This window comes from Eublepharis macularius, chromosome 6, assembly GCF_028583425.1.
Source record: "Eublepharis macularius isolate TG4126 chromosome 6, MPM_Emac_v1.0, whole genome shotgun sequence".
Classification (NCBI taxonomy): Eukaryota; Metazoa; Chordata; class Lepidosauria; order Squamata; family Eublepharidae; genus Eublepharis; species Eublepharis macularius.
In genome coordinates this window covers 60,612,099-60,624,872 of record NC_072795.1, presented here as the reverse complement: position 1 = coordinate 60,624,872, position 12,774 = coordinate 60,612,099, and the positions used below count along the sequence as shown (strand labels likewise).

The 12,774-nt window shown below is 38.5% G+C and overlaps 1 protein-coding gene across 2 annotated transcripts in view; it reads right to left on the bottom strand.

Annotated features, from left to right (window-relative positions):
• Positions 1-6,557: 6,557 nt before the first annotated feature.
• The window catches only part of GIGYF2 (GRB10 interacting GYF protein 2), a 100,507-nt gene continuing 94,290 nt past the window's right edge, over positions 6,558-12,774 (bottom strand). For both annotated transcript variants that reach the window (XM_054982823.1, XM_054982824.1), the window contains exons 23-28: positions 10,666-10,896; positions 10,307-10,515; positions 9,795-9,949; positions 9,137-9,297; positions 8,659-8,806; positions 6,558-7,624 (exon numbers count right to left, since the gene is read on the bottom strand). In XM_054982823.1, the coding sequence (XP_054838798.1) occupies positions 7,557-7,624; positions 8,659-8,806; positions 9,137-9,297; positions 9,795-9,949; positions 10,307-10,515; positions 10,666-10,896 (972 nt within the window). In that variant the 3' untranslated portion in view covers positions 6,558-7,556. The remainder of the gene's footprint in view (positions 7,625-8,658; positions 8,807-9,136; positions 9,298-9,794; positions 9,950-10,306; positions 10,516-10,665; positions 10,897-12,774) is intronic.

Here is a 12,774-nt window from a genome sequence, read left to right as displayed (position 1 = left end):
AAAACATCTTTGAACAATGAAAAGGGTGGCACTAAGCAACTGAAGAGCAATATATATGGAGGGGGGTGGGTTGGATCCTTCAGGTCTCTTAAAAGTGGTGCTTTCTTCCTCTTCCATCAGGGGAAGGCAGTTTTACTAGTGGAATGGATTTATGGAATTCAACCTATTATTTTTAACACAACTGCTTCTAAAAACTGCATGTGTTAAGCACAATCTTAACAATCATTCCTTGCTGTGTGCTATAACACATGCACAGATAATCTAAAAACAATGCTTTTTCTTTAGAACTATTACTTCTCATATGCAAAATTAGGCAGATTTAAATCAATAAAGAGATCCGCTGGGCAACAGAGTTAAAAGGCATTCATTTAGAACTGCCCTAGGTTTTAATAGAGCATATGCATAGCAGGCATGGCCACAGTATTTCTTACTGATCCAATGTTTAAACTTGGGGAGAAGACAGATTTCTAGAAACAGATCAGAGTGAGTATCTGCCAGAGCCCACTTTACACACGACCAACACATTGGGTAAAGATTTCCAGCATGTTGGGCATGAGCAGTCTTAAGAGTTTACATTAAAAAAAACACAATGTCTTTACTCAGCCTGTTTTACTGGAAAAATACAAATAATTCAAATGGCTTCCACTGCTGACATATGCTCCGCAATCAGGACTTCTCTCATGTTTAATGATAAAAAAATCATGACGGATAGACAGCAACACTTTTATGAACCAATCCAATCCCATGTTTGTAATTTTAACCTCACTGTTTAGGTTGATTCAAAATTGCACTCTTGCAGATCACTAAAAAACTTTAACAAAGTTAAACAAAGATAGCATATGTTTAACAACTTGTCTTTCATTATGAGGTTATTAATATAAACAGATCCATCAAGTTCTTTCAAGTTGCTTGCTAGCCACTGTTCAAGTGATAATATCCTTAACATGAAACACTAATTATGTTGGTCATTTAATTACTAAATACTTTGTTGCAATAAAAGTTGCACGTTGCAGTATTGTAACTGGGAAAGTTTGGGAAGTTGACTGCTCTCTATTGATCCCCACCAGAAATCAAACCCTATGCTCTAAGAAGCCAATTATGCCCTCTGAACCTATTATATTTTGCACTGTGTCATATAACCTTAAGATGGTGTTTTTTCTACGACATGCTACAAATAAATGCAGAGGTTGTGAGCACGTTTTCTTAATAGAACATTTTGGTGACCAAATCCACTGGAACAAGTATGTGCTCAAATGCAAAAATGGTCAGGTCAGCACCTAATTAGGCCAACTTCCTTTGCTTATACAGAACTACCACTCTTGTAAGGAATATCATGTCACTTTCCCAATGATTTCTACAACTTCAAAACACAGCGAGACTAAAGAGAACATTCAATGGATAAAGCAGGAACCATTTCTCAAGTAGTTATTTTTACAATGATGTACATGTAAAACCGGATGCTAAGTATATGACCATGTAGTCACCTATGATGGTGCTAAGTTATCACTTGGCAAATGGTCATCTTTAAGTGACTATAGATAACCATATCCTAAGAAGTTACTTAACACAATGTGCATATAACACTTAGTAAGCCATTCTGCTCTACCATCCTGCCAGGCAGTGTGGAAAGTTTTACATTATCTGCACTGATCCAAACTTTGAAGCAGCAAAGGTTCTCCTTACCTCTAAGCAAGATAGTACAGATCACTGATTTGCCAAATGATTGCAATCCCAATGCCCAATGTAGAAAGTTACCACTAGGCAAATGGTTGCCTGTATTCACTTTGTTAAGGTGCAAAAATATGGCATGAGTTGCCTTACCACTTGCTAGGACAACAGTTTGTTGCCTAATTACAGTCTTAATTACAGAAATACAATGAATTTCATACCAGGATCGATATTTTTCATTTCATCAGATTGTTGAAACTGAGGTGTTGGTTTGGAGAGTGTAAAACTGAAAATAAATGCAAACCTAAATCAACTTTCATGCCATCCATCAATAACCCTCTTATTTAAGCATTTGAGCAGGTGGTCCTTACGGACATTGGAGAAGTGGAAAAAAGACATGGATACATTAGGTACAATATTAGTAAGTCAGAATATGAATCCCATTTGAGACTGGTCAATGATACTAGCATCATCATAAAACCAGCTGATAAAGGGAGAGCCACAGTAACTTTGAATAGGGGTGATTATAATGAGATGGTATTAAGTCTCTTGAGAAATAAGGATCATTGTGTTAAAACTAGCTATAATCCAACCCAGCACATATTGGGAATCATTAGGGTCACAGTACAAGAGGCCATGGTCCTGGGTCATATTAATGAATCTACAGCTAAATTTCTCATTACAGAAACACCCTGGGTGCCCATTTTTTATGCCCTGCCCAAAGTACATAAAAAGGGCTTCTCACCACTGGGCAGACCAATTATTTCAGGGTCTGCCTCAGTGTTGGAACTCCTGGCACAATTTTTGGATGAACATTTAAGACCCTTTGTACACCAAACACCCTCATATATTAAAGATACTAAGCATTTCATTCATGTCATAGAAGGGGTATTAGTCCCTGGTGACTCTGTTTTGCTCAGTTGATGTGAGAGCATTATATACTAATATTCCCCATGAAGAGATTAGACTTGTGGTGGTGGATTTACTAGAACAACGAACAAATAAATCAGCTCCCACTTCTTTTCTTCTTGAATTACTGGATATCATATTAGAACAATTTTTTAGATATGAAGATGATTTTTATTTTCAACGTAGAGGTGTTGCCATGGGCAGTCCTTGTGCACCAAGTTTGGCCATTATCTTTATGATTTTGAGAAGAAGTATTTTTACTCTTCAGACAATCCCTTCAGAAACTCTATTTTTATTTTTAGGCGATTTGTAGATGATTTATTTTTTGTGCATGAGAAAGGAAAGGAGATCACACATTTTTTGGAATAGATTAATACTATTCACCCCACCATTAAGTTTGAGGGTAAATTCCATAAGGTCAGGATTAATTATTTGGACACCATCATTTATAAGGAATCCAATTAACAGATTGGCTGTGACGCTATACAGGAAAGACACTGATCGTAATGCTCTATTACATTACAGCTCTTCACATCCTTCTTTCCTACGAAATAACTTGCCCTATGGTCAGTTTTTGAGAATAAAGAGAAATTCCACCGCATCTCAGGATTATAGGAAAGATTCTGAGACACTTCAAACACAACTAATTACTAGGGGGTATCCAGTCCACATAATTAGAGCAGCTAGAAGAAGGGCTGATAGTATTGATAGGAAGGAATTATTAAGGGAGAAGCCATCATCTAGAAGTAGCAACATTTCATGTGCATTAGATTTTTCTCTCCTGGCTGTGGCCATTAAAAATATCATACACAGACACTGGCATTTAGTGACTAGTCTACCAGGATGCAAGGAGAAGCCAAACATAGGTTTTAGGAGGAATAGAAACATTCGACACTTTCTGGTTAGAGCAGATACAGCTATCACAAAGGAGAGATGTAAGCCAAATAAATTAACAAGTCACTTAAAATGTGGTCAGGGCTGTGCTGCCTGTAAGTTTGTTGTAGAACTAAAAGAATATACACACCCTCAGAAGGGGTATACCATCACATTAAAAGATTTCTTCAATTGTGAATCTAAAAACGTTGTATATTTAGCTTTCTGTCCACGTGGCCTCTATTATTTAGGCATGAATACAAGGAAAATTAAAATTAGGATGTTATAGCATGCCATCTAGGATCAAGAATCAAATTGTAGAGGCTCCTTTAGTATCGCATTTTTTAGATAAACAAAATGTCACTGAAGACAAGGTATTTTGTAATTTATAAATATGACCCTAATCCCTACAGTCTAAAGGACATAAAAATACATCGTTACAAAAAGAAACGCAGTACATATATGAATACAAGATTTATGCACCTTATGGTTTCAATAATGAGGTAGATTATACTCCCTTCATTTAATGGTATCTGTTGCTTTAAGCAACAAGTGTAATTGATTAGAATGTGGATTTAACCATGACAATAGAGGCAAAGACATGCAGATTTCTGGAGCAACCAACTGGGATGCATTGAAGGGAAGGGAGAGTTGGAACCCTCTAAAGTAGGAGCAAGCTCACAAGTCATATGTTTATTGCGTGTAGGGTGTTTATTATTGCAAAATAAGTTCTCTCTCTATATATGTATGTAAAGATTATTTCTCTAGTTCATGTTATTTTTTACACAGCTATTGTGAAACACGACGCTGAGGAAGGCATTGAAACGCATGCTATAACCGGATGTGCGTAGGTGGTGTGTTCATTAACAGCATTACAGAAGATGAAAAACTGAAACAGCGGGAAGAAAGTTTCCTGTATATTGAGAATGACTTTCATTTGATTGTATATCTACCTGTACACGCCTTATTTTAATTTGTCAAGTATTGTAAGAGTAAACTTTGCATTGTTAATTGCCAGTTTACAGCACGGTGTTTATTGGTTTTCTCCTAATTACAGTATTTGCCTACTAATAATTTACCATGGTATATGTACTTGTTAAAATGTCCTGCCAAGTGATGAGGCAAGTCTTTAACACTGAAGAAGGGAGCTCTGACACTAGAAAGCTTACACTCCGAAAATCTTGTTGGTCTCTAAGGTGCCACTGGACTAAAATCCTGCTGTTCTACTGCAGACCAACATGGCAACCCACCTAATTTTACTCTCCTCCCCTTTCTATGGATTTGAGATCAAGTGAAGAAGTGTATTCCTCTCTCCACTCATCTCTTGGAAATTCAGACATCCAACTTGGCAAGAAGCTCTATGCACAGTGTAGAAAGCTACTGTAAATAATGATAATCTGTATAGATCCTTTAAAGATAAAACTCAAATGCACCATTAGTAGACAAGATCACCAAAGGGTAAGTTAAGAGAGCACACTATTCCAAAAGTGTTGGGAGGTTAATATATCTGTTGAAACCATAAGGGGAAACTGTTCACCTGAGGGAGGTCTCAGATGGGTCACTTTAAATATGTAACCGTCCATTAAAGATACACTCATGTTGTAAGCTTCAGAACTCCCTTGTTGCTGCAAAGTTTTGCCATACTAAATTTCATCTAGTGTAGCCTTTTAAATCTTCCTATCGTCCAGAATTATTCTCATCCCAGTAAACAAAATGCTGCTTCAGAAATAGGGTTAAATTCCTAATTACAATGTAAAATAAGTTAACCATATTCAGTAATTCTCTAAAGAAGAGAAAAGATGGGCGACTATGGGACAAACTTAACACACAAAGGCAGAAGTGCAAAATCTGAAATCTTCCATAGCATCTATTCCCTTCCCTTTGATCATAAGTCGCTTTCCTCATCTCATCCTCATGCTTCACTGAATTATTTTTATATCATAAATCAATTAAAACCAGCAGTGGAAAAAGTGAAAAACAAGAAATTGGTTATGTCTATATTTAAGAGCTACAGAAAATCTCCTCTGTCCTTAAAGGCAGAATATTCCAGGCTTGGGCTACAGAGTCATCTCTTTGGGATTGCTAAAAATTATCTTGGTTTCTGTGTAGTAGTCGTGGTTTTGTTCACATTCAGCTTATTAACTTTCTCTCTCTCTTTAAAAAAATACATGTTTACAATTTTAGAAAAAACTAGCCAGGCTTGATCCTCTTGCATAACCAAGGCAAAAGCATGAAAGGGTTGTTGTCTGGGGATGGAAGAAGGGAAGATTTTTCAAATATGCCCGATCTCAACTTAACTGATGTTTATTTTCACCTCTAAAATTATCAAGCAGAAAAACCACCAACATTCCTCTAGAGGTATAAAATAAAGCTCCTGCTGTCCTTCCATGTCCTGTATGCTTGATTGTTACTTGAAAGGGGTATGGGGTAGACTTTCAGGTCTATTTTAGCACCAGGAAAGATTGCCAAAGCTGGCTTTGACAAAAGCAAACAATGTGTGCTCAGGTATAATACAACCAGGTTTTATTTAAGTTCTCTCTTTTTCACCCCTGTATTAGCAAGAGTTTAGAGGGAATTTAAAGTTCTGTAAACATTAACTACCCCATTCCTCCCCTTTATAAGTTTACAAAGCAAAGGAGATCAGGAGACCAGATTTGTGGCACCTCCTAGCCTCTCTGTGCTACTAGATCCAAAAATTATATACAAGTCTGCAGCCATCTCTTTATATTTACTGTACACATGGGCGGGGGGGGGGGGAGGAAAAAATCAAAAGAAATAAAATCTAACTCAAACTGCTCTGGAGCAACTTCAGTTGTCTTCTTCAGGTGGTAATGGCAGAAAAAGATGCTTCACACAGCAGCATAACTTCCATGGGCACACTGCAACCCTGTGCAAGTGGGAGCGTGGGCAGGGGACTATAACAACCAATGTGCTTTGACCATTTCAGACAGTTTAACATTTCCAGTGGCAGGGACAGGAAAATTGGGATGACAAATATCTAAGCACAATGGACTGTAAGTGACAGGAGAGTGTACTACGTAATGAGGACCAGCATTCCTCACTTTATCCCTCCATGTGGTTGTTACAAACAGAGACGCTGCCAATGCTCAGATTCCTTGTCTCATTTATTTCACTTGGAAGATGACAGCTCCCTGTTCTCGGCGTGAATGCTGCTGCAGAACTTACAAAATTCTGGACCATCACCGTATGTCACCAGATGAATCTGGCTAGGTTTCAGGTTCCAAAAGTAGTGTCAACTCCCACACAAAACCAACAGGCGAAGATACATATGGTAAAGATCCTATGCGTCTCTGAAACGAGACAAATTCACAGCAGAAGGGTCCAAAATAACTGGCCCAATCACTCTGGAGTAAGTATAATTACAGGAAAATTCAGCCTGAAGTAAGAGTTGTGTGCTTCCTCCCACAACTTGAGTCCCCAACTGTCCAGGAAGGCTGGAGCATGCTGAAGCATGACTTCCAGCAGCTTTGACATCACCACCCGATGAAGACAGTCTTGAACTTCCTCTCCAAATTCAATGTGCAGAAGAAGGGCTGGCAGGGATGTGCAATGCCAATCCAATCCAAGCTGTAGGCTGCCCATCACTTCCTGCTGCTTCCAGCTCTAGTGCTTGCTTATGAATGTACCTCCTGGATTTGGAAGGCATCTTGTAGCCCTGATGGAGCATGGAAGTCAGTATCTGCGTGGCATTTTGGTTTTGAATGACATCTGTTAACCATGAGCTCTCCACCATGATTGCACCAGTTAGTTAAGGGAAGGGAAAGGAGCTACAAAATGTAGACCTCCAAATGGCTTTCTGAATAACTTGGGAGAAGAAATCACAGCACAGTGATTTGCCCTCAGCCTCATGAAGAAATCTTCTTTCCCACCTACCCAGCAAAAAGAACCAGAGGCTGATATAAAATGGAGATTGTGCAATCCTGGGCAGAAAGGACTTGTTGAGGCTAGAAACAGCAGCCTGAGATGATTTGATTCTGTAATCCATTTTGCAAGGCAAAGATGATTGCAGGAGATAGAAAGTACTGTCCAGCAGTGGAGAATGCATGGTTAACAGACACAGGAAAAGCCAGTTGAGTTGCATATACTTAGTAGTCATCCAAAGTCTCTATTTCTCCCATATTGAGCCGCTCTGATGAGGCATTGACTGAGAAACCTACGAAGTAAGACAGAGTCAGTGTTTAGTACACAAAAATGCTACATGTATTCACAGATCCCTTTAAGTGAACAGAAGTGATGCAAGTCAAAGATGACAACTTAAGTGAGATAGAACGTTACAATATTTACTCAAATGCAAGACTAGGCTTTTTTCAGATATGCCATAAAAAGATAGTCATCTTACATTTGCGTACAAATTACAGTTATGTCCAATAATAAACTTGTTGTGATTAATATTAATATCTTACATTCAAGGTTATCTTCCTTTCAAGTAAATATAGTATTCGAAAATATTTTAAGAGCACTATCACTCATACTGACAGAAAAATGAACACATTCTGAATATCGGCAAATGTCACATCCCTCAAATCATACCTCCCCCGGTCCCCGCACCACACTTTGGCAAAGAAATAAGGAGATTGTTAACTTTTCTTAAAATATCCAATAGAGATTTTATATAATATTCAAAGCAGAACTTGGCAGTGCCACCAATGCACTTAAACTTCTGCTTAACTCCACAGATAGGGTAAGATCTGAAATGCTTTCAGTTTCTATTTTAAAACTATATTTTCTATACAAGTGTGGGTGAGCAAACATCTTAATATAAAGTTCTATATACAAATACCCAAGAAATGTCCTCCCTTTACAGACCACTCTCTGGCTCAGACTGAAAAAACAAACTGCAACTTCCTCTCAACCTTTACCAACATAACATACGGCATAAATCTGAGTACAGAGTCTTGGATGGGGAGGAACAGAATAAAAACAAAGGGACTGGCAGAGGTGAGCACTGGAATAGTGGTGGCCAGGCAGTTGTTAAACATGGGGGTAGTTCAAAGAGGGCAAAGGAAAGCACCTGGCCACCACTGCCTCTGGAATCTAAGTTTCTATTTTCACCCCTGGAACTCCGATCCCGTTTATCTAATGCACCATAAAACAGGCTGTTGCTCTGACACGGCAGAAGAATGTGCGTAGTGTTTAGGACCAGGGTGTTAAGCCAATTTGATTCCAGTTTGGATTTCCAGAACTCACCTAACAAGCTGGGATCTGCACGAACCATTTTTTGTTTCTTCTTCTTTTTGCCACTCTGCACTGCCTCAAAGTTGGATTGCTGGTTGTTGCTCTGATTAGTCTGAAAGACTGAATGCAATGAACTATGGTTCATCCCCCATACAGAATCCTGGAAGGCAAATAAATGATGTTATTAATTATGTGCTGGAGTTATGCTATGCCTACTCAGAAAGAGTACACAAACAAAACACTTTCCACCAACTTTCTTTGCACAGTGTCCATTGACACCTCTGTTGATACTTGCAAATCGCCCCTCCGCCCCCAGCTCAATGTTGTCTACAAAAATATTAAGGACAGGTTAGCTATCTTATCAGCAGCAATTCCATAGTATAGCTTGCCCTGGATTACTATATCTCTACAACCAGAAAGGCAGATCTTCTGTTTCTCCAATAACATAGCAATTAGTTTACAAACATTTCCCCAAAATAAAAGTATGAACCTGCTGCTGTCGCTGTTGGCTGGCTTTTTGTTTGGCACGGCGCTCAAGAAACTGCTTGGCAAATTCCTTGGCTTCAGGGGTGTCTCCAAGATAGGCTCTGATATAATCATGAACCTCATAAGGAGATTCCACTTCCTTCAGGAAAGAAACAAACGTAGGTACTGCAATAAGAAGAGAAGACGAACTGAGAGATGTGCATTCAGACTATAAAGACACTGAAAAATAATCCAGAGCATTTCAGTATTAATTCCTGCCCCCCATATATGTGTGTGTATATATATATATAAAACTTTAACCTCCAAGGCAACAGAAAACCCTTGCCCTGCTCACTAAGGTATGGAATGAGTCATGTTCTTGCTAATGAAGTCAATGATGTGACATGTACTCTTAGATGTCAGTTACTATCTTGTCTAATTTTTCAGAAATAGCACAAGATAATGTGATGAGGTATCCAGCTTTACAATTCACAACCTAAAGTATAGATCAGGTCTAATTCTAGCTTACTTTAAAAAATACTGGGTGGTAAATACTGGCATCTTTGCAGACCTGTCGCCACATCTTTCTTTATGGTTCTAACACTGGATAGAGCCAGAACAGCACAATTTAATGTGCAACTGTGATGCACTGTGGAACACTGACACTCTTTCCCAGTTCTTACCATCCAAGTTGTTGGCTGTGTTGAGCGCATGAAGCATCTGTTCACACCACTGAGTGAATCCATCTTGGGCTTTATTAACCCCTTGAAACAACTTCAACAATTTTTCTTCTTCTTCTACCTTCTTATTTTGACGGCTTGTGACACCTATAGATTTACTAAGGCAGACAAATACTATATGAAAGCAGGGTATGAGGAGAGGAGATACATTTCCCACAAACACAATGAGCAAGTCTGGAGATTAGTAATGTCTAGCAGTTTTACAGAAGTTTCTGCCTTCTGCCAAAACTACAAATTGGAAAATACAGAGATACAAAAGCAAAAATAAAACATATTTAAAATTATTATAATCTGTCCTCTCTATTCAAAACTGGCTGAGGCAAATTTGAAAGCATGGAACATTAAGAAATTCTGGTTGCACTGAACACACAGCAGAGTCCACAAAAAGTTCCTATCCACTGAAAGAATCCAGAAAATAGGTCTGAGTCTCTCTAATGAAAGGAAGAGGTGTTTACCTGATGCTTGCGTTGCTCTTATTTTTATTGGTTGCATTCCGAGGTCCCACTTCTTTCACTGCATCGTCCCAGAATCCCATATTTGAGTTTTTTGTGTCAGCATTGCTCCAAATACTGCTGACAAGGTCTGATGCCCACTGGCTGCTAGGATTTGTGTTTAGAGAGCCCCATACAGAATTGCCAATGCTGGTGTGCAGATTAGAATGTTGCTGGAACACAAAGGAAGAGGAGAAAATGTTTATTAAATTAAGAGGAAAAGCAAGTGGTTCAACTAACTAAGCCCAACAACGGGGTAAAGATTATTTGGGGAAATTTGTTCTCTTTTTTTAAAAAACTGAAAAATTAGAAATGGTACTCACTGTCGTGCTGCGGGACCTGTTCGGTTGCTGCTGGTGCTGCTGGTGCTGCTGCTGCTGTTGCTGCTTCTGCATCTGCCTGGCCTCTTCCTGCTGAATCTCCAAGAGGGATTTTGTAGTGCCTGCTGGTTTGGCAACATTTCCCCAACCAGACAGTTTTTGTTGTTGTTGTTGCTGCTGCTGCTGCTGCTGCTGCTGGAGGGCTTTCATTAGTTCACGCTGCTGGCGCCGTTGCTAGAAGAAAAGTTAAATGCAGAGTATTCCAACATCTTGATATATACACGATAATCAGCCCTCACTTTCAACAAAAATGTTTTAATTACAGCTCAATAAATATGAATAGAAGTTTTTTGTTATCTAAATTTGCTGGAGACATGCTAATGCAATCTGTCACTTATTTTTTGAATACTTAGTACTTCTGTAATGTCCACATGAGCATATATCCACCTATACATTAACAACAAATGGGAATTCAAAATGGCAGAGCAAATTACTTCTTCACAAAAGCAATTTGTTGTGAAGTCTTATCATGGGTAATGGATGAAATTATATTCCTTAAAGAAAAGCAACAGAGCTAACAATTGTTCGAAACACACGCTTTTCTGGGTCTGCAACAACTCCATCCCCTCATGTTTTTGAATAATGTTTTACCCACAAGCAGCAGACAATGTACTTCCGAACAGAAGCTCCTCCTGGACATCTCTCCTGCCTTAGGCTTTGATCTAAAGTAGTGTGAGTGGATGTCCGCAAGAGGAATGGACAGCTCGTTTGAAATGTCCAGCTGCAAATTCCATCACAGACCAAGTCTGGTAACCTCATGAATGAGGCACCCAGTGAAGACTTTACCTATGATGGGAGGAAAACTCTTCATTTGAATTCTGTTATGGGAAATAAACTGTGTCACTTGAATTCTGTGCCTATCTCACCGGTGTGATCCACTTGTGTCAATGCTTTTAGGCCAATGCCACACAATAAAGTATTAACAGTTGCATGCTTTCTGTGTTGGCCATCTGAGACAGCAGTTTGTTGACCAAGAGTCAAAGAAAAAAACTTTTGAGTTTGGTATCAAGTACCTAACTGTTCTTATATCAAAACTCTGTGGCCAACAGAGCCTTCATGCAGTCTCCTTTCAAGGCTAGTTGCTGTACAAGTTACAGTGCAGATATGTCAAATTGCATGTAAACTGTGAGATTAATCTCCGTATAAAATAACCCATGTTTAAACTTTACAGGCTTAGTACTGGATATTTCTTATTATAGAATCATAACAGATACCTTATCACAGCATTTCTCAAAAATTCAGATGCTGTTGTTCAGTCTTCCTTTTTTCACCTTTTTATTCCATTTCCATCTTATGTTTTTCTATCGTGCAAACCCTGCAGTTCTACTTAAATGCCTTATTTTTATATGAATAGAGCTACGGAATTTGGGAATAATCTAATATGGGTCCTCAAGCTATTTCATTAGTATTGGAGAGGACTTCTCATTTTTGGAAGTCAGAAACTGAGAAATGTGCTGGTATTCCCCCCTCTCCCCCTTTTTAATTGAAAATTAAAAAAAAATGTTCTTAAGGGAAAGAAGAGACAAATATAAAAGGATCACTCATTACGAAGTTTCAAAAAACACAAAAGGAGAAACCTTATCATTCCATGATATTTACAACCAAAGCCCATTTCCCCCTTATATCTTCTTGATTTCTACGTATTTTTTCATATGTCAGTTTAGACATGAGAGCAATTTTATATACTTTCATAATCCAGTAATTAATATTGGCGGGGGGCGGGGGGGGGGAAGCACAGAGGATTTCCAACAGAATGGTACACATTGTTTTGCAGCAGATAACGAGCTCACTATAAAATCTTTATGTGAGAGAGGGACACAATCTTTAACATAACATCAGAGGGTAAATCATGGCCCATTAATTCTAAAATACAGAAAAATATCTGGTGCCAGATCTAATAAATCTAATAAATTTGCCTGATCCAAGTAACATCTCCAACACAAGTTCTGGTATTCAGGGTATATATGAGATAATCTATATAGCGTTAGATATTAGCAGTACACAGTTTTCACAAGTTTCTCTTGTCAGCTGAAATAACTGTTCAATGTACAT